Source organism: Hippichthys cyanospilos, chromosome 13, assembly GCF_059441005.1.
Source record: "Hippichthys cyanospilos isolate Australia breed blue-spotted pipefish chromosome 13, RoL_Hcya_1.0, whole genome shotgun sequence".
NCBI lineage: Eukaryota > Metazoa > Chordata > Actinopteri > Syngnathiformes > Syngnathidae > Hippichthys > Hippichthys cyanospilos.
In genome coordinates this window covers 16,242,470-16,266,980 of record NC_142381.1, presented here as the reverse complement: position 1 = coordinate 16,266,980, position 24,511 = coordinate 16,242,470, and the positions used below count along the sequence as shown (strand labels likewise).

At 40.5% G+C, this 24,511-nt stretch overlaps 2 protein-coding genes and 1 long non-coding RNA gene across 7 annotated transcripts in view; all 3 read left to right on the top strand.

Moving 5' to 3' along the window:
- Nucleotides 1-389: 389 nt before the first annotated feature.
- nr3c1 (nuclear receptor subfamily 3, group C, member 1 (glucocorticoid receptor)) overlaps nt 390-24,511 on the top strand; it is a 26,216-nt gene continuing 2,094 nt past the window's right edge. The window contains exons 1-9 of one of the 5 annotated variants that reach the window (XM_088431863.1): nt 390-685; nt 1,300-1,348; nt 1,449-2,426; nt 18,960-19,120; nt 21,601-21,717; nt 21,801-22,079; nt 22,854-22,998; nt 23,489-23,619; nt 23,689-23,846. In XM_088431863.1, coding sequence (XP_088287989.1) covers nt 1,456-2,426; nt 18,960-19,120; nt 21,601-21,717; nt 21,801-22,079; nt 22,854-22,998; nt 23,489-23,619; nt 23,689-23,846 — 1,962 coding nt within the window. In that variant the 5' untranslated portion in view covers nt 390-685; nt 1,300-1,348; nt 1,449-1,455. Of the gene's footprint in view, nt 686-1,221; nt 2,427-18,959; nt 19,121-21,600; nt 21,718-21,800; nt 22,080-22,853; nt 22,999-23,488; nt 23,620-23,688; nt 23,847-24,511 lie in introns of those variants that run through there. The other 4 variants (XM_088431861.1, XM_088431859.1, XM_088431860.1 and 1 more) reach the window with 4 other exon arrangements.
- Nucleotides 12,487-12,991, top strand: LOC148414034 (uncharacterized). Its single transcript, XR_015867657.1, has 2 exons — nt 12,487-12,658; nt 12,958-12,991. It is a non-coding gene; the product is annotated as an uncharacterized LOC148414034 (long non-coding RNA).
- Nucleotides 13,349-16,887, top strand: LOC148414033 (uncharacterized). The gene is made up of 2 exons (XM_088432033.1): nt 13,349-16,554; nt 16,854-16,887. The coding sequence occupies exon 1, from the start codon at nt 13,349-13,351 to the stop codon at nt 16,343-16,345; it is 2,997 nt and encodes a 998-aa protein (XP_088288159.1). The 3' UTR covers nt 16,346-16,554; nt 16,854-16,887.

The window sequence follows — 24,511 nt, the reverse complement described above, 5'->3', positions numbered from 1 at the left end:
ATAATGTGCTGTATCAGACATACCTCTTAACAGGTCGAAAATTTCTGCAGGATCTCAAGTCAATGCATGATTCGTGTATTTTTGTAACATGGTCTTTTTAAACCTGTTTTTATCAAAGTAAATGGCGAGCTTTTTCAGATCAATTTCATAATTATTTCATGAAACAGTTTTTGAATTGATATTAAAGAATTTGAAATACAAGGCTTTCTAAACAAAGCAGTATAAAAATGGAAAAATGGACTAACAAAATGAGTTTTGATTTCCACCAGGACGGCTGAAATTAAGACTGCAGTTACGCGTACGTCCCGACAGATGTCACTGCAGGCTGCACAGAGATCTGCTATGGATTGGCCTGCTGGGTTCTCCATTTTGTATGTTTTGCTTGAAGGTTAGCGTGTGCAGTACTTCCCTAATGGCTAGCTGGGGAGCACCGTAGCTCAGCTTGTTTACTTACAGTTCGACCCTGTTTGTCAGGCCTTCACAAAGAATCGAGAGGCGCAGAGACGAAACTAACCCCTGAGCCTGGCTTTGTTTCCTCTTTTCATCGGCACATGTAGGACATACGACGCCAGAGGATTTCACAAATAGCAAAGTCAGTATTGGCGTGTTGTGGTTGGCCACTTTGAACCATAACAATGTTGACTGACGACCAGGGGGCTCCCATCATCAGGAAGTCATTTCAAGGGTAAATCAAAGTTTTTTTCTCAAGATTTGGCTCGATGCGTTTGTTGGCTAAACACGGGCACGGAGGTGAACCCTAAACACGCAGCTATCGTGGCGATATTAGCCATACTTTTAGCGTCATTCGAGCCATGTTGGCACGCCGTTCACATTGCTAGCTTAGCATGGCAACAACTAGCGATAAAGACGAGCTTATTTTGCTTCATTCTCCAGTATCTCATTATCAACTCATATTTATATCGTTGCGTTTAAATCGTATCAAATGTCTTCAAATAAATAAAGATGTATTGTACTATGCTGCCGTTTGGCTCGCTAGCTAATGCGCGAGTGACATTTCCTCTGTAGTTGTCAATAATTATGTATTTACATAAAGAAATACAAATTGCTTTGACCTCTCACCACCACATTTCCTTGATCAACGCACACCCATAGCCCTTGTGTTAAAGCGGTTACACCGGTAGTCTTAAAATATGCTTAAAAGGAATGAAACAATTGGAAATCGAGAGGAATGAGGAACAGTAGTTCAAACATTGTGCGTGTCAAATTGACTTTATTCTATCCAAACTGAAACCTGTCTAATCAAGCTCTTTCTCAATCTCTCTGTCGTTGTACAAGAAGATGGACAACAGTGAAGTAAAGATAACATTAAGGAGAGATGACCGTACAGGTAAACTGGTCTACATCCAATCTTCAGAGGGAGGCAGTCCATTAAAAGTGCCCCCACACAGTACCAGCATCTCTACAGCTTCTACTTTTCTCCCATCCAGCCAATTAATGCAGCCAGGACAGTCAAACGGCCTTAACAGCAGCCCTGCGCCAGTGGAAGTCACGTCCTCCTCCATCACTGCTGCTATTAGCGGGTTGCATGGTGAGCTGCAATCAAAGGGCCTGACCAAAGATCAGAAGCTGCTCTCATCTAGTCGCCTAAATTTTGACGAGAAATTGCAGCAGTCAGGGGCCAGAATAGCGCACCTCACCCCGTCTTCCATGGATTCCCTTATAGGAGGATCGGATCCTAGCTTCTTCACCATGAAAACTGAGGATTTTTCTTTGGATAAAGTAGGTCACGATCCTACTGACCTTGATCATGCTATTGAGCACATTGGCAAAGACATGGACATGAATCAGAAATTATTTAGCGATAACACCTTGGATCTGCTCAGTGACTTTGAGCTCACCGGCTCACCATCGGATTTTTACGTAGGAGACGATGCCTTCCTGTCCACTCTAGCAGATGATTCTCTGCTTGTGGATGTCACTTCAGAGAAGGACATGAAACCTGTTACCACTGAGAGTGCTAACAACAGTGGCCCACTTGCTTTCAATGGCAACAACAACATTACCAGCCCTGATCAGTCCAGCTCAAGTGTATCCGCAACCTTAACACCGGCAACTACTTTGGTGAAGAAAGAAAAAGATGGCGGCTTCATCCAACCCTGCACTCAAGGTGTGATTAAACAAGAAAATATGTCGTACTGCCAAATCACTAGCACCACATCCCCAGACCTGCCCACATCCAGTCCCATCTCTATCTGCGGGGTGAGCACCTCTGGAGGTCAGAGCTTCCACTTTGGACTCGACGCACAGACGCTGAAGGATCAGAAGTCGGTCACCTGCCAGTACGTTCCTGTTGCCACCGTTGGTGCGCCCTGGAACAGAGGCCTGACTCCTGGGCCAGCCTCAAGCTTGAATCAAGCCTCTGAGGCCTTCTCAGCCACTCCTCCATACCGCACTGGCTTTGCCAGGTAAGACAAGTTGGCAGCAGTTAACATAGTCAAGGGGGCTTGCCATCATAGCCTGAATGCAGCTTTAATTTCTTAAGTGCCCAGTAAATACATAATTTGAGTTATCCAACTCGATGCACTGAATTTCCATTCAGTTTTGATCAAACTTAAGTTCAATGTTATTCCTCTTGCTGATCACAAATGGAAGCATTGAGTAATGAACCTAAGGTGATGTTAAACTTAATTTGTGTATCTCGCCTGATAAGAGGCTTATAAGGTAATTTTTCATTGAACGCCATAGCTCTCAAAATTGTGTATTCCTTTTAATGTGCGTGTGTGTGTGTGTATATATAAAATTACATAAAATATTATGTGAATGGCTTTAAAGATCGGCTTGTGGACTTAAAAGCCTTAAAACACTTTGCTATGATATGCTATGTTGTCATCTTCAAGTTCCTCATCATAGATCCCCTGGGCTTTAGTTTCAACATCTTATGAAATGCAAACAGCATGTTTTTTTTATGTTTTAAGTCAAAGCAGATCTTGCAGCCATGCTGCTCCTGTTTTTCAAAACTCAGTGTTGATTGCTCTCGTTGTTTTAATAATAATTTTCATTGCCCGTAATTATGTACAGAAAGTGGGTTTGCTAGTCCAATCAAATTCTCAAGTAGAAGTACAAAAATGTTAACATTCAAGTTACTTTTACTACTATTCATCAAGTAAGTTACAGAAGTAAAAATGTAACTATCACAGTTCACTTCTAAAATATAATGCCTTTATTTCATGAACAAAGTTTTGTCTATTTTCAAATAAGGTGGGGAATATAGTCAGTGAAAGAAAACGCTGAGCTGAAAAGTGAAAAACATTCATTTTAAATGTCATAAAAACAAGACCACATTTATGAAGCTTCATAAACATCAGATACCCACAAGAGTCAGCAAAATTTGTAAGGCGTACAAAGAATTTCAAGCTATTAGATCTTGATATGATGGTTGCTAGACTGTTTATCAAGCTCGGGACATATGCCCCTCCTTCAACAATGCTACCGATTAGATATAGGTCATTAGTTTTCTCAAGGCCTGTGTATTCAGCAGATGCTCCTTACAAAGCGTGCCTTTCACAAGTGATGGTGGGCCCTCCATGCAGCCCCATTTCAAGGATTCTCATTTTTCCCAGATGGGGGTTTTTGAGTTGTTTCTTGCCCTCCTGGTGGTTAAGATCAAGGATGTCATGTAGTGATGGGCAAATGTGGCATGACACAGTTGCCTTGTAAGTTCTGTGAGATCTTTCATTTGTCAATTGTTGTGCAATGAACCAATTTTTCTGAGGTCTTTAACAATCTTTTCAATACACCATAGAATAGATTGTTGTTTTTCCACCACTGGGTCAGTTGGCTAACCTTCTCGAAGTTGGTCCTCATTGATAGTAATGAGGCCTACCATAATTTCCTCATTGCAAACTTAATCATGTGGTTGGTGCTGTAGGTCGGAACATAATCGTTGGTTTGCAGTAAAAAGCTGCGGGCTAAGCTCACCCATGTGAGGGCCTCGTTGCTCAGCGTGATGGTCCTGCAGAAGCTGCCATCGACTAGCAGACTTTGTGGTCTTCCTGTGGGGAAGTCCAGCAACTAATTGCAGAGACATATCAAGTCCAAAGAGATTAGATTTTTGCATGAATGACTATTTACCTCTGAGCTGCAGTGCAAAAGTTTCAATTTTGTGTTCAGACCGGCATTTTTTTTTTTGGGTGGGGGTCAAAACTATACATGCATACCGAGACCAGGCAGATAGGTTGTGATCTTCGTGCACATGTTAGACCTGGGAAAAAATGCCGCCCGAGTCATCTTAAGTCGACTTTCAAAACTGGTAGAATAACAACATCCCCCAGAACCATGTTTGCGCCACCATTTTCTTCATGAAACTTTCTTGTACTCATACACAGTGTTGTTGTCAAGATGGTTTTAGGATAGACAGTAGATTTTCTACAGTAGAAGCCGACATATTTTTACAAGCAATTGACGTAAACGAAACCCATAAGCATTGACTTGCAGTGCTGTCGAACAAAATATCCCAATATATGAACCATGTTACGTCGTTCTAAAGCCACGTGTGTGACAGTGCAAATGCAATGTGACCAAGTCAGATTGGGATTTTGCATTTTGGCCGTGTGTATGGGAGCACAACGAAGAAGCAAATTCCAACTTTTTTCGCTCTGGAGAGTGGTTTTTCAAATGTTTTGCATTTTTGATCCTCCAAAACTCCATCACCGTCCAAACCAGGGATTGGCAACCCAAACTGTTCAAAAATGCATACTGAATCGAGAAAGAAAAAACAAAATCTGTCTGGAGATGCATAAAAAAATTTTCTACAGTATAAACCTTGTAAAGAAGGCAACACATGCTGTAAGTGTCTATATTTGCTATTTTAGAGTACTATCAAAACGATTATGCTACCGTAATGTGCTTTCATAATTAAACATTTGTTTTCCCTGCAGCGCATTCAGCAGAGTATCACACCACATGACTACGTTGCTGTGCGATGTTGCTTTTACGTTTAACTTCCATTACAATATGAATGTATTGTGTTTTGTTGCATTGATGAAAGTGTAGAAATAGAAAGACAAAATCAGATTTTAGTTATCATTTTTATTTTGAGGATTAAAAAAAAAAATCAACAAACTGGAACGTCATCCTCGGACCTGAGCAACAAATAAACAATCATATCCCCCATGTGTCATTCCAAACATATACTGACAAAAATATGAAAACACTTTATAAAAACAGCCAATTTGTTACTAAATATGCGCCTATGACAAGATTGTGTTCTTACCGCTTGAATGTGACTTTTGCACATCACTGGACAGCTTCTCAACATTGGGCATGTAAGATGTTTTTGTTATTTGACAACTTCTCATTACAAAGCAAACATGCAGGCAACCCTTCCTCATTGGCAATGAAAGCAGATGATTCAGTCCCAGAACTGTTCAATCCTCTGTTCTCCTCAGCTGTTTCTCTTTTTCCCCTTTGTTATCCATCACCCATAGCAAACACTCGCCGAGCTAAAAGGAACATGTCGTAGGTTATGATGCAAATCTCCAATGACAGGAATGTTTAAATGTTAATATTTATTCACAAACATTTTTGTGCCATGTCTGTAAAACATATAAAAACAAAAAATGTATTCCCCCACATCTTTTCCTGTTTTCGTACATTTTTGAAAACCCGTACGTTTTTGAAAGCCGCTTGGTGCCCACTCCTGGTCTAAACGAAAGAAAGTTCCCCAAAAATATTTCTTCTTTTTTACCCACAGACAACCTTGTGTAAACAGGCCCCAAGTATTTGAGGACTGGATGGAGAGCAGTGGAGATTGTGTCTTCTTTGGACTCATTTGGATTTAATATTCAGCATGACCGGCTACTCAAGGCACTGAATATTTAGTTAAAAAAAAAAAAAAAAGTGAACAGCATACTCTTAATAATTTATAGCCCGTGGTGTGTTCGCTTCCATTAGATTAATGCATAGTTTACACAGCCTTGCTTGATGAACATGAGACATTACGAAAGGTCTAATTGAAAGCGTATGTGTCAGAATTGTTGTTGCCACTTCATGAAGTAGCTTAACGTGGTGTGAGGCACTGCCAAATAGTTCCGAAGTTGGCATCCAGGTGACCAAAATTGGATCTTTTACTGTGAAGTGTATTTAAAACAACTAATGAATGACACTGATGGTTCTGCAAATCCATGGAACACTTTTAAAGACCTCAAATCTGAATAGATATCCTTTATGATTTTGATGCTTTATCATTAATTTTCAGCTTTACCTCTTCTCATTCTGAATAGACAGCTGTAAGCTGTTGGTGACCTTGGAACTTGTTTTAAAGTCAAAGCAAGAATGTGGGGTTAAGCCCTAATGCCTCCTCTGCTTTAACCCTCTCAGTCCTCTTGTTTTCTTTTCATCGACTGCAGTGGAAAAATCCGAATCCCAAAAGACTTCTGAAAACAGAATAGTCTGTTCAAGAAACGAATCCAAGTTTTATCAAAGGCAAATGTACTTCTCCTTCCTTATCGCGGCCTTTTGAAATACCAAAGTGCGTTTCCAGTGACCTTCCCGTTCAAATCACACAGTGCCGTTGTTTGAAGTCTTTTGTTTTTCTTTGGCTGGTCCACTGGGGGCCCACTATAGGATCTTTGGGGAAGGTTGCTTGGATCCTCCGGTCCGAGAAAGTCGAAGTCAGATCTGTGCACTGATTGCATGGGCCAAGACATTTTGGTTATCTTTACTGCTTTGAAGTTCTGTTCCTATTTTTTTAGTGTCAGAATTATATGACTATGGTGATTCCAACTGTCCAGGACTAGCAATTTTCTTGAATTTAACATTCCGTAGGTGTTGATTTTACGTGGCACTAATATGTGGTCTACCTTGTAGTCTGCGCTTCTAAATTAAACAGTTCTATTCAGACAATGGCAAATGCTTTGTTGTCATAAATCTAAAAATACTCCACTCTGATTTGATACATGTCGGTAATACAGTAGGTTGATATTAAATGATCTTATCTATGGGTAAATTACATAACAGAAAGGGAGAAAGTCCAGCCTGTCGTCCGCGGGTAACCAAGCTCATTAATTCAGCTTGTTATGTAACCCATGTTTTAAACGTGGCATTTTCTTCTTAGCATGTGGACAAATCATGCAGTCGCCTTTAGCAGTGCCATATTTTGATCCCCTGTTGCTCTTGCCAAAGAAGTAATATTTTTAGTCTGTCATATAGTATTAATCGTGATGAATGCATTCTGGTTCTGGAATTTCCTGTGGGCTGTTGGCTCCACTTTAGTGTGAATGGGGAGCATTGTTTTTGTCCGTCTCATTGAATAGAGCATTTCCCGCATCCCAGATGCAAGACAGTATTTTGTAGCCCTCAGTTTATCCGGCTTTCCTCAATTTTACGGTTTCTGTTTTATAAATGACTGACTGTTGCACCTCCGACTCGCCTGACTAAATCAATCACATCGTGGCAATTCAATTTTGCAGTACAAGGATGTGACTGACATGACCGTCACATGCAAATTTTGAATCGACTCTGAAACACTGGCTTGCTTTGAACTGAGAAGCAACTGTCGTCATGTCAGCAACTCCTACATTGTCTAATCTTTTAATAGAAAACGCCAAAACCGTATTTGCAGCTACACCCCTTTGATGATGGAAATGTATGGAAGAATAGTTGTAAGAATAATAAGAGAACATTTGGATCTAATCACATTGCAGATGCAATGATTCATCACCAACTAAGTGCTAATCAAATAAATGAATAATTATTTATGATAATTGATTACTTTGATGCTAACATTGTTTGAACTGTCAGAATTTCAGGCTGTCAAAAGTAAAGCTTCTCAGACGGATGTAGTCCTCTATGAAAGCAGAATTATGGTGATAAAACGGATTATTTACACCACCTGCTTTTACAATGGAAAATAATTACTGTGCATTATTTTAGCCTTTTTTTCAGATTTTACGGACCAAACTAGTTATGTAATACTTTAACATTACATTTTTTCCCTTGCACAGTCAGTTTGAGAAAAGGTGCTGTTTTTGAATGAAGTAATAGAAATTAGAACCTTCTTTTAATATGATAGACAAAATAATTGATTGATTAATTGATTATTAAAATAATCTTTTGCTGCAGCTATTGAATTAATTCTATTAATTGGTGTTTTTAAAAGTCAACAATTCGAAAATGAGCTAATTCATGAAGTCACGGTTTGCACAATAGTTATTACCTACTTAATTATGGCATTTAAGCAAGTTATGCACAGGCCAAGAATAGCGTAGCTATTGTTGCACAAGCTATAAATAAGTTAAAACTCATTTTAAATCAGTGTACTGTACATGATTTTTGTGTGAACATTTTGCACACGATTTCAAAGCTTTTTCGAACCGTCTTCAGATGTTGGATTTATTACTTTGCTTAAATTAAAATCATAATCATCCAAACTGACTGAAAAAAATTTTGGTTTTCTTTTTGGGCCCAGCTCTAGGTGCAGTATTAAATCACATCTTTTAACCCAAGATACCCAATATACATTGTGTTTGTATAGCATTATAGAAGATAGTTATGATTTTGTTCAAAGACGTTTTTGTTTTTTTAAATGTGTTCCTCCTTCAGTTGGGATGGTTAATTCACTTTTCGACTCATTCTATGTTGATGGCACCAACACAGAATGCAAATACTTGAGGGAGGCAAAATATTCTGCTCACTGAGGAAGTAACAGAGGCAGCATGACACGTGTGTGTAAGGGAAATTCCACAATGGTGTAGAATTACACTGCACCATACACAGATCTGTTTCTAACATTATTATATGACTTGTGAAATGACTTTTTTTTTCAGCTTAATAGAATGTTAAACCCTGCTCTCATCCACATCACATCTTTGCATTATTTTTCCAAGGGCATAATTTTATATTGAATGTATTTATATTGTGCCAGTGGTTCTAAATGCTGTGGATGGTCGGTGTCTTCTGTATACAGTATGTTATTTACAGTCTTTGGTCAAAATATAGAAGGGCCACAACCTCCACCATCATCACCTCTCTTTTGCCAACCTCACCCTTAGTGTCACCGAAGTCTCCTAGCTGCTTTTTATATCACCTCACATTCATCAGTTGCTGTGTATAATGCATGAGTGTGTGGGCGTGTGCCTCAGAGGCAGCCAGGCGGAACCACAGAGCTCCGCCATGAAGCCCTCACTTCCCTGACCTACTTTTTGTTCCCGCCTTTACACAGCTGGCGCCGAGTTGAACGCACCCAATGGAATGCCAGCCATTCCACACACTACTTGCTCCGTTACCACAATTGAGCATTTTCATACTTGCGTTTGCTTGAACAGCATATAAACCCTGAGAAAGTTTTCCCATCGAGGTACGCGTGCAAGTAGAGCTTCTTGTCTTCCTGTTGTGTTTTTGTGTCCAGTCAGCAAACTTGAAGAGGTTCCTCCCACGTCCAGCTCGAGCTGTGACAGTTGTGTGCACAGTAGCAGCGGGGCTATAATTCATTCTTACGACAGGAAAACTTGTCCCACCTACACATACACTGACAAGCTGCACCAATTATGGCTACTAATATGAACAGTCAAGTCCTTCGGTTTTGTTAGAGATTTGGATTTAAGCCCAAGAATAATAATGGGCTTGAGTATAAACGAGGAAATTCAGTTCATGAGTCACAGAGGGCATATTCAACAGCCCTTGTTTGTTATTGTTGGGTTTTTTTTCTTTTAAATCAAAGACTAGATGAGCTATTCAATGCAGTAAGTAGTTCAACTTTTGGAGTGCTATTAGGCTAGTTTCAAATTGCAGCCTGAAGTGACACAATTCAGTTTTTTTTTCGCCTCTATCCAACCTATATTTGGATGTGTACCTGATCTTTTGATGGCAATGTAAATGACATCCAATTTTTTTCAAATGCCAGGCCATTTGGGTATGTGCTAAATCTGATACGTATACAATCTTTTTACATGCGACTTCAGTCTGAATGGCCAGGTCGCATTCATCCAAGTCGCACCTTACAAACAAGCGACAAATGTCACAATTCTGAGCTCAAAAAGGCAGCAACAGCTTGGAAACAAAAACAAAACAACTATAGCAGACCAGGCATAGAAGTTTGAAAATATATTGCCTGCATATTTAGTCCCAACATTATATTTATAGAAAATGGATGGATGGATATTCCCAACAGAATACTGCAGAGTTAAATAGCAGTTCAAACATGAAATCAGTACTTCAATAGCATTCTGTCTCCCATTGTTTAATTGATAGATTATTTTAGTGAACATTGCACACACTGCAAATAAATACTATATACAATCATACATTTATAAGTACAATCATATATACTGTATACCGTACATCAAATTTACATGACACAAACTTTTTACACAAACACAAAATTCTTTTTGGGCACAGCCATTGATTCACATCTTTTCAGTTCGATTTCATAGTTGTTCCACAAACTGACTCTTTGAACACACATTTGCTTGACTGATGGGAAAAACCAGCAGATAAGCCGCACTGGACTATAAGCCGCAGGGCTCAAATCATGATGAAAAAGTCGCGGCTTATAGTCTGAAGAATATAGTATATTTTCTGTGTGTGTGCGTGCGTGCGCATGTCTCCGCTCTCTCGGAACGAGCTGATCGAGGGAGATGTTGCTGTCACGGCACAAAATGCCATGGCCAAATACCGCGCTTGTCCCCCTGCTTTCCACTTTAATTGTAATGTTGAAAATACTGTGTCTCCAGTATGACAGCCATTTCATTGTTGTTTTTTGATAAACACAAACGGTAATTGTACTTACAAGTCACATTTATTTGGAAATGTGAACGACCGCCTGAAAAATCTGATTTCACAAAAAATTTGGACTTGAGCATTAAGCACTACAGTGTGAATCTAGCCTCACTAAAGAACCGCAACAGAGCTCAAATTGCACATCAGTACCGCCTGGAGTCATGACATGTGTTAGCACATAAATTGTATACGTAAAACCTACTCATAAATAGCATTTCAAGACCATGTGATTGAGAGAGAGAGGGAGGGAGGAGAGAGAGAGAGAGAGAGAGAGAGAGAGAGAATTAGGAAATGGAATGTGACCCAACTGATTCACTGCAGTAAAATGTGGCATTTATTTTTGACAGTAACCAAAGACAACTTGGTCAATGAGCATAGGTTGCAAAACTGTCACAACAGCAGGGCAATAAATCTTTATGAAGCAATTTTCATTGCTTATCTTTATTGGATATATTTGTAAGTGGGAAGTAGTCATCTGATGGCTATGCTGTAATTCAAATGACTACACACGCAATTCAAAACTAGTGTCCCTTCAGGCGTGAAGATCTGAAAGGATCATTTTTGCAAATCATTTCGACTTAAAACCCCATCCACCAAAACCTCTGATATTGTTTCACTGCAGAGGAGAATAGGATAGGCTAGTTGGCTGTGCCGTGATTCTAACTGATATAGCAGAGTCCACTTTCAGAACAGACAGGAGGATGTGCTTCTTCCCTGAGCTAAGAGCCACCAAAATAGAAATAGGAACTGGTTTGCACGCTCTGCATCACTTTCACACGCAAAACAGCATGGCTTCTAATTTCAAAGTGGAGAGACAATATTTGTTGAGGCAGAGACGAGACGAGACAAAAATAATATGCGTGTGTCAAGTTGGTTTGTTGCATCCAAATGACTGCAGTAGTTCTGGCCTCAGTTCTGTTTTCTCAAAGCAAAACAGTTGGGTTGGCTTCTGCTACTTACTGACATTCTTGTGTCCCGTTGTTATAAGACTGAAATACAGAACAGTGGAACAGAGAAGTTAACTTGTTGATTAACTGATTAATCAAATAAAAGAAATATTTGTAGCTTATTCATTTCATTTTCATGTATGGAATTCTATATCTATGAGTACTCAAATGTAAGCACCGAGTGCCAAAAAAGTGGTATTGATGACTCCCAACTCACAGTGACATAGCGCCATTGAGCTTTACTGTTACTAATGAAAGACATATGGACCTGTCACAAAATGATCGATTTGCCTGCAGAATAAACAGAAATCGCAGCAGTAAGACGACTAAAGCCTTACTACTTTTAAACATATCAGACATAATAAGCTCCTTTTAACACCTAATGCTAAACAAGCAACAAATATCACACAGCAACAGATGCTGCGTATGCTTTTGTAGTACTAAGCAGCAACTATCATAACTGTTTGTTAATTTATGGCGGCGCAGAAGAAAAATACCCCCTACACTTTTCAACCATACAGTGCATTCTCCTAAATGTCTGACCACAGCAATTCTTTTGCTGTGTTGTTTTTTTGCCCTCACTGACCTGCTTCCCCGCTTTAAGTTAAAGCAATGGCCTTAACATCTTAAATTGCATTGAGAAAGTCAGTGCTGACGTGTAAGTCCTCAATCTGCAACCGGGGAGCCTGTAGAATGTGATGCAAACACAAAATGATCTATTCAACATGTTGCATTGGGAAAATTGCTGCTCACATGAAGATAAAACTACACGCGGTGTGTACGGATCAGGAAGCTTGTTCTGGAGCAGTTAAAACAGTTAGACTTGTGCCTTGGTTTTCGTTTTTTGGCGCCGCCTCTGGCCGCTGTTGGGAGTGCATTTCTGAAGGGGAGGGGGAGGTGTTCCAGTTGGGAGCAGTTATGTCGATGCCTCACGTTTGTTGTCCGTCCTTACGAGAGCTGGCCCACGAGTGTCTGTGAGTCGTTTTCTTTAGTGGAATATTATTTGCCCTAATATGCCCATGGTTGGTCATTCGTGTCATTATAGATAATAAGCTGGCTAATGTTAGTTTATATTAGCATGTTAAACGGTGCTGCCTTTAAATGTGTTGGCTTGTTAGCATTTTCGCGTTAGCCTATTAGCATTTCATATTGAAGAGAACATTATTTGTGGTTGTATGTTTGATTTAATCTTCACAGTTGTCTACATTGTCTACATTTGGTAAGATGTGATTTTCACATATGTATACTTACGTTTGGTATATATTCTTTGCAGTTTTACAAAATAAAAATGAGTGAGAACGACACAACTATTAAAGAAGTTGCCCTCATTTTGCTGTTCGCTGTCTGTCTACCTTGACGAAAACCACCTTAACATCTTGGGAGGACAGAACAGTAAAAAGACACTCTATTCGGCAGAAGCAACCATAAAGAGACAGCTACTGTGTGTCATGGATGACAACAAGGAACAGTTCAATAAATACCATTCCCAGGAAAAGCAACAACCCCAAATGGATGCAAAATCATCTTTAGCAACAAGATCCTGTTGCTCTAGCTCCTCAAAGCATTCATGTAGGTCATTAGCAAGCGTCGCAGCTGCCAAAGCGCGAGCCAAAGCGGCAGCTGCACATGCGCATTTGGCCTATGCTGAAGAGGAAGCAGAAGCTATGAAACAACAAGCTGATGTTCAAGCTAAGCTACATGTCCTGCGAATGAAGAAAATGGCTGCTGCCGCAACCGCTGAAGCTACAAGTCTTGAAGTTGCAGCTCAGCAGCTAGATGAAAAGTTCAACAGAGATGAACACTTCTCAATATCGTCTGAGCATAAAGTACAAAGGGTTCAAGAGTATGTGAACAATCAACCATATGACCAGAATTACCAGACTACCATACAACATGATTATTATCCAGTCACACCTTTAGCTCCACCTAAGGTGTCACCAAAAATATCAATTTCATGTCCAATCACCTCTCTGGCTCCCCCGGATGCACTTTTCAAGACAGAGGCATGTGAAGGTCATCGTGTGAACCCGGTCACACAACTGTCTCCACCTCGTATGCTTAAGAGAGATGAGGATCAACCAGCACATCCACATTTGTTGCAGCTACATCCTCCCATTAATCAGCAGAATACAGAGCCTACACGCTGCTGCAAGCCATCTCGCCTATCACCTCCTCATCACATCACCCAAGACTCATCGCCGATCGAAGATGTGGCACGATATCTCATGAAACGAGAATTAGTGTCAGCCACATTACAGAAGTTTGATGACGAGCCAGAAAGTTACCGTGGTTGGAAAGCTTCATTCTTGAACGTAATCAAGGGCTTATCACTGACACCACGAGAAGAACTTGATCTTCTCTGCAAATGGCTTGGGCCACAGTCAGCAGCACAAGCAAAGAGAGTCAGCTCTGCACGGGCTCATGATGTTAGTGCAGGCCTTCAAATGGTCTGGCAGCGCCTAGAAGAAATGTATGGAGCTCCTGAGATGATTGAATATAGTCTCTTCAAAAAAATCGAAGAATTCCCAAGGATATCTGCCAGAGATGGAGCCAAACTGAGAGAATTAGGAGACCTCTTAATGGAGTTGGAGCTTGCTAAAGCAGAAGGTTTTTCACCTGGACTTGCTTACCTTGACACAGCACGTGGTGTCAATCCAATTGTGGAGAAACTGCCATATGCACTCCAAGAAAAATGGATAACCAAAGCATCCAATTATAAAATAGACTACAGGGTCACATTCCCTCCCTTCACCGTCTTTTCCAGATTCATCCAAGAGCAAGCTAGGATCAGGAATGACCCCAGCTTCTTCTTCCACTCCGCAAGTGCAGGGAAAATGGAGAAACCTACAAACAACCTCAATAGAACGCATATCTCAGTGAGAAAAACAGACATCATAAATGAGTCGGGGTCTGACGCTCCAGAAATCGACACAATTGACAATCCAGACAAACAGTGCCCTCTCCACAAGAAACCGCACCCGCTCCGGAAGTGTCGCGGTTTCCGCAACATGACTCTAGAAGAAAGGAAAATGTACCTGAAAGAGAACAGGATATGTTTTCGATGCTGTGCATCCACAAAACACGGGGCAAAGGACTGTACAGTTGAAACTATCTGTATTGAATGTGAAAGTAAAAAACACATTTCAGCATTACACCCAGGTCCTCCACCATATGACACAAATCTCACCAATCCACAGCCAGAGTTGGAAGATCACGGCGAGGAGCCGGAAGAGAAGACAGACTCAACCTCAGCAACAACACTGTGCACGGAAGTGTGTGGAGACTGGCGTAGTTCCAGGTCTTGCGCAAAAATCTGCCTAGCCAAGGTGTATCCAGAAGGACAGAGGGACAAGTCAGTCAAGCTCTACGCTGTCTTGGATGATCAGAGCAACCGCTCTCTTGCGAAGTCTGAGTTCTTCAATCTGTTTGGTGTCATAGGACATAAGGAGCCATACACACTCAAAACCTGCTCAGGTCTTGTGGAAATGGAAGGAAGAAAAGCAAAGCACTTTATCATTGAATCCATTGATGGCCACACAAAGGTGCCTCTTCCTCCGTTGCTTGAGTGTGACATGATTCCAAAAGACCGTTCTGAGATACCATCTCCTGATGTTGCACATCATCATCAACACTTGGAGCCAATAGCACACAAAATCCCAGCTCTTGATGAAAAGGCACAAATTTTACTGCTCTTAGGAAGAGATGTGTTGAGTCTGCACAAGGTGAGAGAACAACGCAATGGGCCACAGGACGCGCCATTTGCCCAGCGTCTTGACCTTGGCTGGGTGGTGATAGGAGATGTCAGTTTCGAAGGGACACACAAGCCAACCACAGAGAAGACCTTCAAAACCAACACACTGCTCAAAGGGAGACCATCGTATATCAGTCCATGCACAAACAGCATCGATGTAAAAGAAAAGTTGCCTGCAAACCAACTGGGAGACACTCACCACAGAGACCAACCAGACAATCTTAGAAACACAGTGCTCATAAGGAAGGGAGACGACAAGAGTCCTGCACCCTCAGTCGACAATAAACAATTCCTGACCATTATGAAAAAGAAAAAGGAAATGTGTCAAGATGAGTCCAACACATGGATGGCACCCCTACCATTTGCAACACTAAGCCGACTGCCTAATAATCGAGTCCAGACTCTTGAGCGACTCTCCACCCTTCGTAAGAGCTTAGACAAGACAGCAGACATGAGAGATCACTTCGTTGAATTCATGCAAGGCATGCTTGACAATCAGCAAGCAGAGATGGTGCATGTGCTAGAGCCGGGAGAGGAGTTTAAACAACTGGAAAAAGGAAAACCTGTCTCCAAAACAAACCCCCTGTCAAAGCTAGACACTTTCATCGACCCTGACCCAGAGTGTCCCACTGTCTTAACACCAGCGATGCTTCTCACACAAAAGGCGTGTGCTGCTCCTGCACCAGAAGAAGAGTTTGACCCAAAAGATCTACAAGGGTATTTGGCAAACATGCAGACCAGGAAGAAATGGAGCAAAGACAATTACAACACCCAAGTTGGAGACATTGTCCTTCTTAAAAACGAACAAGTCAAATACAATGAATGGCCCATCGGTCTCGTCGTCAAGAGAGATCCCAGTGAGGACAAGAAGGAACCTTCAAGCAAGACTCGAAAAGAACAAAATACATAGTGGTATAAAGGACTTATACCAGGCGAGGAGTGTTCTGGAGCAGTTAAAACAGTTAGACTTGTGCCTTGGTTTTCGTTTTTTGGCGCCGCCTCTGGCCGCTGTTGGGAGTGCATTTCTGAAGGGGAGGGGAAGGTGTTCCAGTTGGGAGCAGTTATGTCGATGCCTCACGTTTGTTGTCCGTCCTTACGAGAGCTGGCCCACGAGTGTCTGTGAGTCGTTTTCTTTAGTGGAATATTATTTGCCCTAATATGCCCATGGTTGGTCATTCGTGTCATTATAGATAATAAGCTGGCTAATGTTAGTTTATATTAGCATGTTAAACGGTGCTGCCTTTAAATGTGTTGGCTTGTTAGCATTTTCGCGTTAGCCTATTAGCATTTCATATTGAAGAGAACATTATTTGTGGTTGTATGTTTGATTTAATCTTCACAGTTGTCTACATTGTCTACATTTGGTAAGATGTGATTTTCACATATGTATACTTACGTTTGGTATATATTCTTTGCAGTTTTACAAAATAAAAATGAGTGAGAACGACACAACTATTAAAGAAGTTGCCCTCATTTTGCTGTTCGCTGTCTGTCTACCTTGACGAAAACCACCTTAACATCTTGGGAGGACAGAACAAAGCTGTTAAACTACACGTGACACTCTGGGCAAAAGGGGATTACGAATTGCTAAGCTGGTCACTGGGCCACCAGCGTTAATTCAAACGTAGTCTGTCTCAATAGAAGCCAGGCCGATTGATCACTCATACAACAGCAAGCGATTAACTCCCTAAGACAGCTCTCACTGAAGTCACGGATGCTTTACGCCGATGCGCTGGAGTATGAGCCCTGACCGATAGTTAACTCCAAGGGAAGGCAGTGGCTTCCTGTTGTCAGAGTGCACTCCTTTCATTTCAACAGATCAGAAACTATGAATCACCGCTTTCATTTCCGACTGTCCTTGAAGACCACTTCATCTTGTGTGTCCTTGTGTTTGCTTCAAGCGGTTTATTGCTACTACTATTTAAGGTTTATTTGTAAAACTACAGAAAGCAAGGATGAATAAGTTGCGTATTTTACTCATTCACTGCCAGCCCAGTTAGAATGGTTCTATGACATTTATTGTTGTCAATGGTAATCAATGAGTAAACATTCTCGATAATTTTCTTACGCATCTGCTAGCTTAATGCTAGCACGCGATGCAAAAGGCCGCAGATGGGTGAAAGAAACCAGTGCCAATTGTTGTTGCTCTAAATGTTTAAGCAACAAATATTCCAATATGCAGACGGCCGATATGCAGTACTCGCTGGCACATATGCATCCTTAAAGCTTTTTTTATTTGTTTTATACGGTGCGCGAGAATGCATGTAATGTGAGTGGGTCATCATTTTTTGATAAAAGGGAAATTACTGTCCACAATTTGAACTTTAAATGAATAATTCTTTGAATTCATAGTCTTGAAGGCATCATAAAAATGGCTGATGCCAAATATCCGCTCCCATCTGCCTGCATGATAATGATAGTAACTCTAATTAATGGCATTGTCATGCATTCCAATGATGTAAGACAACAACGCACCTCTGTGATTGGCTTTGCGTCCCGACTTGTTCTTATTTTCCTAATTCTGACGCAATTTTACCTCAGTTTTAAGCTGCGTGAGAGTAATTGGATTTCAATGAGCAGCTTAAAGCCTTTTCAGGAAAGCTGTCCAAATGACACCACTTCATTGGCCCAATGAAAGGAGGAGTCATGAGCACTCCACACCCTCTGACATCATCAGCTTCTTCACAGTGGACTCATTATTGGCCCCACCTTGCATGTCAGCACTCACTTTGGTCTGGGAGCTTTTCGTCAAACTTGCCTGCAGCAGCTCAGCAACGCGTTGCCGCATGACCCTTCACACCCGTGCTTGTTTAATGCAATGAGTTTACCACAAGGTAATGAAAGTTCGAGACGGATTAATTAAAATGACTCCAAAGGGAGTGTTAATCCAAAACCTCCCTGAGTGACTGAACTGCTTTTGAATGTAACTGGATTTAGATATTCCATCGAACGAAAACAGACATTTGATATAAGTCGTGAGCTGAAATAAAGCCAGCTATTGAATCCCGCTCCTCGAATACAAATAATGATGGGCCTCCACACTTAGCTAAAGTACTTCCATGACACCCCTTACTTTTTTTAGGCCGCTGAATCCTTGCTCTTTGAGGCCCTGTTCTTTCTCTCAAGTTTTCCCGTTCTACTACGCCCACCGACCGCTGCGGTGAGGCCCCTCATTCATCATGCGTGCGCCCTTGCGTTGTGTAACTTTATGCAAACGTGGCATGGTCCCCGCAGTCTCAATCATATCTGATCACAATTTTTTTTGGGCTACCCTCACACGTTTAGGATACAAAAGATGCACAAACACAGACGATGGCATCTCAAGTTTGAGATGGGTTTAATTGTCAGCGTAGCCACTGGATTGGAAAGGGGTGTGTGACCTTGCATGTATTTACAAAAGCCAAGTGACCTCTTGTGGTGGGTTTGGTGAACTGCATCAACAATGTGATATGGTGACCTGTTAAATGAAAATGTTTTTGTGCATGTATCCTGCCCCTCGCCCACCTCTGCTTATCCCCCATCAGCTCGACTACACGATCAGAAGGCACCACGCCGCCGTCGTCGACCCAGGGCAAGAGTGGCGCTCACAAAATCTGCTTGGTGTGCTCCGACGAGGCTTCCGGGTGCCACTATGGAGTGCTTACGTGTGGCAGCTGCAAGGTGTTCTTCAAAAGAGCAGTGGAAGGTAAAGACTACATATAGTGTTATAGTATGCCATATTTACCTTATGATATTGTGTGGGTACTTAATGATCACAGTAGTAGAATAGTTGTATTATGGCAAATGTTCTTCTTTTCCTTTATTACTGGCCGTGAGCAAACTTAAAAAAAACTATATGAATGTTCTAAAAACGCTGATTCAAAAACTACCTGGAAGTCTCAATTTTGACTCAAGACTGACATCTGACCATTTGCTGGTTCCTTTTCAACAAGCCAGTAGGATTTTCAGATGTTTAAAAATTGTAACTTCCTATAACTTTATGAAATTTGAAATAACATATCAGAATGATGAATTGTTTGTATTCGGTCAAAATGTGAAGTCATTTAAACCACAAAGCTAAGATCAGCATAGTAATTCCAAGCTTTGTAATTAGTTTTCAATCATCATTTGTTACGTAAATGGAAGGAAGGTTTGCTATGTTTTGACTGTTTTTTTCCCCTGGGTGCTTGTAAAATTATTATTCAGAGGACTAGTCTGACAAATAAATAGTAGTAATACATACATGGTCCAACTGTGCAATAAATCAAATTGATTCAATTAATTCTTAATTTTAAGTATCTAGTTTGAAAATTAGCTGAATTGTAAAATGGACTTTTTGCTCACGTGGCAGAATGCTGGGTGGATGGTTTACAAGACATATTTAGAATCGTTACCAACTACTTAATTGTGGCATTTACTGTAAGCAAGTTTCACACAAGCTATAATCAGTGACTTTTTTTGCACCAGTAATGAAAGTGAAGGTCTGTATTTACTGAAGTTTATTTTACAGAAGATTTTTTTTTTTAAATAATGAATGAATCAAACCTTTCAGTAAATGTTTGTTGTTTTGTTTTGTTTTTATTTTATTTTTTTTGCATTGGTAAAATTGTGATCTTCAAGAAAGTCTGGGGGGTAAACCAATTTAATTTTGGGGAGTATTGCCCGGTCCTACTTCATGTGAATTTCTGTTAAAGTTGAAAATAGCAAAACTGGCTTGTTATTATATTAATATATTTTATTACTATCAGGTTTAAGTATGGATATTGGAGAAAGAAAACAATACTTACCACACTTTTTTATTTTGTACTTTTTTCTGCCGTTAGGGTAATTTTGAGAGTATCAAATATGGAATCAAGTCCTAACTCAATTAGTAAAAGACACCTTTAGACCCTTCTTTATCCAATTGCTAGAAAGTTTTTGGAAATTTAAAAAAAATGGAAATACCTAGGATTGAATGTCTGGACCCAAAAAAAAATGTCTGATTGAATGTTTTTTTTTTGTTTATTTTTTTTTATGACTGTGAACCGCGGTTTACAGCAGACCCACTTAAAACTGCTTAAAATCAGCGACATACAGAACCCATAGTGGGTATTGGGTCTTAAAGGTTTATTGCTCTATGTTGTGATACAGCAAAGGCATATTGCAATACTTATTGTGATATACTGAGCAATGTTTGTTTAAAAAAGGCTTATATATTAACAGTAACTGAAAAAAACAGAAGGAAATTATTCAAATGGTCAAATTGTATTTGTTTTTCAGAAGCCACACATCATTGTCATCTTTGAGCACACATTAAATGTTCTTTTTTTAAAAATAGCACTGTGTTAATATGTCCACAGCAGTTGGGAATACTCTTTCAGATGGCACTAATGTGGCAGAAATATAGAGATTAGCCCAACTATCGCGCACCACTTCATACACTTCTTTTGCTGCCGTTTTTGCTCTTCAACCGTAAACAAAACAGATTTGAGGGGTCACTCACGTTGATGAGAAAAACGACAAATAGCAGGGAGAAATCAAATTTTATAATTGATCAAATGCAAGAAACAAAATTAAATCAAACAAAGCAAAACTTGAAAACTTGATTTAAACGCAACATGAGATTCAATTGCTTGTTAATACGACTGTTGGTTGAGAAGAAGTAGATGTCGGATATTTTTGCGCTTCTCTGGAACATATACAGGAGCTTACGACGGACAACCTGAACAGGAGAAGGAAGCCCGAGATATGACTAAAACACCTAAAATGAAGGAAATGTTACCTTCGTATCATAAAGTTTTCTTTTTGTGCCCGTTTTTCGCCCTGCTCCCCTGCCGCTACATCGCCTCACTCAAAAGTGAATGTATTGCAACATTTAATGTGGTGTTTTTGAAGCGCTTGGATTGATTAAAATGTAAAACACGATTTATAATGTGACAAAAATCATGAAAGCCACTCCAGAGTGGATATATTTGAAAAAAACGGAATATTACAAAAATCAGGCGTTTGAAAACCGATACACCTTATATTGGAAACTGAACGTTCACTTTGTATCGTAATATATCAATACATCGATATTGTCGTCCAGCACTAACTCATATTACGTAGGGTGGGGGTGGCTTCATGATACAAATTCCACAGTACGGCTGTACGACTTCAGTTTTTTGCCACTTTGTGCTCACGCAAACTATTTCTTTTGCTTCTCAGGCCAACATAACTACTTGTGCGCTGGAAGGAACGACTGCATCATTGATAAAATCAGGAGGAAAAACTGCCCAGCCTGCCGCTTCCGCAAGTGTCTGATGGCGGGCATGAATCTGGAAGGTACAGCCTCTTTGCGTGAACCCGGAGTCTCTTTCATCAGCTTCTTAACTTACTGTATTTACTCTTTCCCTTTCTGTTTTTAGCTCGTAAAACCAAGAGGGGTCGCATGAAAGGCGGCCATGAGAGCAACCCGCCAGAGTTGCTCCCCCCGAAGCCGGCTGAACCTCAGGCGCTCGTCCCCAAGTGTATGCCGCAGCTGGCCCCCACCATGCTGTCCCTGTTGAAGGCCATCGAGCCCGACACCCTTTACGCCGGCTACGACAGCACCCTGCCCGACACCCTCGCTCACGTTCTCACTTCACTCAACAGACTAGGGGGCCGACAGCTCGTATCTGCCGTCAAATGGGCGAAGGCTTTGCCAGGTGAGATTTTTTTATCTTATTTTTTTCCTTATGTTTAGGATTGTGGGGGAAATTGCAAAGCTATTGCCAAATTCTTTTTTGCTCTGGAATGTTATGTCACAACGTTGGTAAGTTGGAAAAGCAAGATGACTGCATTCGTGTCATTCAGACAGTTTTAAACAATTTTCAACTTTTATCAAATTAGAATATCGAATCAATAAATAACGGGAATTGAGGGCATGACAAAGGGACATCCTGGCTAAAGGATAGTCCAGTAATTTCATCATTTTCAGCTGTAATGGCATTATTTTGTCGACTGTCAAAATTATATTGATGTACAATTCATATTCTTAAAAACAAGACTTTTCATTCCATTTGAAATTAAAATTCAACCTCAAATTTCAGAATGTGGAACATGGTAATGCCAAGTTGTCCAAAGTTGCTACAATCATTAATGACATGATTGACAATCTTTTAATCTTATTATTTCGTGCCTCTGATAATTTTTTAAAAGCATAGTCCACTAAATTAGCCATGTTAAGTTGTAAAACGTTAACATTTTGTCTTTTTTTTTCTTTTTCTTTTTTTAATGTACAGTTAATACCTTTAAACATTTTTCCACTGGCTGTTGACTGATGTGCTGAAGGCTCGGGTATTGACTAATCAGAGCTCAGCTTGTGAATGTCACATGGGCAGCTGTTGAGCCGTTGCATACTGAGTATCTCTCATAGCCATTTGTGAAACTGGGCATAATTTTCTTTAAGTGGTCTTCATCCGGGATCTTGCCCCGTTCAGGTTTTAGGAACCTTCACCTGGATGACCAGATGACCCTTCTCCAGTGCTCGTGGCTCTTCCTCATGACTTTCAGCCTGGGCTGGAGGTCTTACCAGCAGTGTAACGGCAGCATCCTCTTTTTTGCTCCGGACCTTATCGTGAATGAGTATGTGGCGAATGCTTGAATACACAAGTAAACTACAGTGGTACCTCTATTGAATTAATTCGATCCGGAAGTGTTTTTCTCACGTGAATTTTTCACAAGTAGAGACACTTTTTAGACGTAAATAGCCTAACCGTTCCATGACCCCCACATAAATGCTCCTAAACCCTTTAGATCAGAGGTCGCCAACCGCCAATCCCCGGCCCTGGGGAAAACATGGTAGCTAATGTTACTTCTTACTTTCAGCATGTTATTTAGTGCTGCCCTGTATGCGTCGTTTTATTTGTATGTTTTTTTGGGGTTTTTTTGCATTTCCAGTGATTTAGGCATCATTTACAAATCAAAAGGAGAAGTATATTTATTTTGGGATAATTTTGTAAGTAGAGGTACCACTTTACAGAAAAAAGAAAAACAAAATAACAGACCCTTTGAACACACCGCTCTTCCCTTGACTGTTGCTTTTCCCTTTTTGTTTTTCTGATTTTTATTGAAGGGAGCGAATGAAGCTGCCCTACATGGCTGACCAGTGCGCGCAAATGATGAGGGTTAGTAGCGAATTTGTGCGGCTGCAGGTTTCCCTGGACGAGTATCTTTGCATGAAGGTCCTGCTCCTGCTCAGCACAGGTCAGCCTCTCTTCAAGTCGCTTTACACTTCGAAACCGCCCACGACAACGTTTGTCTTTCCACCTGCAGTGCCAAAGGACGGCCTGAAGAGTCAGGCGGCTTTTGAGGAGATCCGAATGTCATACATCAAGGAACTGGGAAAAGCCATTGTGAAGCGAGAGGAGAACTCCAGCCAGAACTGGCAGCGCTTCTATCAACTCACCAAGTTGCTGGACTCCATGCACGAGGTGAGAAAGCTGCACGAAATAACTTACAGTACATGTTATCATATGCTCTAATACCAGATGACCTTAGAGTAAGAATTGAGAATTTTTGCTTTCATCTTTCATCAATTTTGATCATTTTACAACAAAACACAGACTTGAGCACATTCTTTGTTGTTTTTTGTTTGCCACTTCCTGTTTCTCGTTCCCTAGCTCACAGCCAAGATGAGCGATCCGTTGTCACCAACAGCCGATCCCATTTTGCCTTTTCTTTTAAAACCGTTTTTAGTCAGCCCAAACAGATGAAGAAAAAAAAATCTTATTTATAAACGGGGCCTTCTAAGGGAAGAATGGGGTTAAAACCATGAACATGACAAAATAAAACAAGAAATTAAATGAAAAAAAAACCAGCAAAATATAGTATGTTTTAATCTAGCAGGAATCTGTTTTGCATAGGGTTAGGGTTTAGGGTTAATCCTAACCCTACTTGTACTTCATATTTGTGAACAAAAATTATTTGAAAAAACCTTTTATGAAAATTAAAGTAGGTTTTATTTGAGAATTTTACCCATTTTGCCATTTTTTTACTGTGGTGTTTAAAAAGTCATGGTTTCAGTAACTGATAAAACTGTCTGAGCTCTCTATTTTATTTTATTTATTTTGAGGTGGCTAAACAGAAAAAAATATGA

Coding starts and splice junctions, on each gene's coding strand:
- LOC148414033 (XM_088432033.1), top strand. CDS start 13,349: ATGAAACAACAAGCTGATGTTCAAGCTAAGCTACATGTCCTGCGAATG.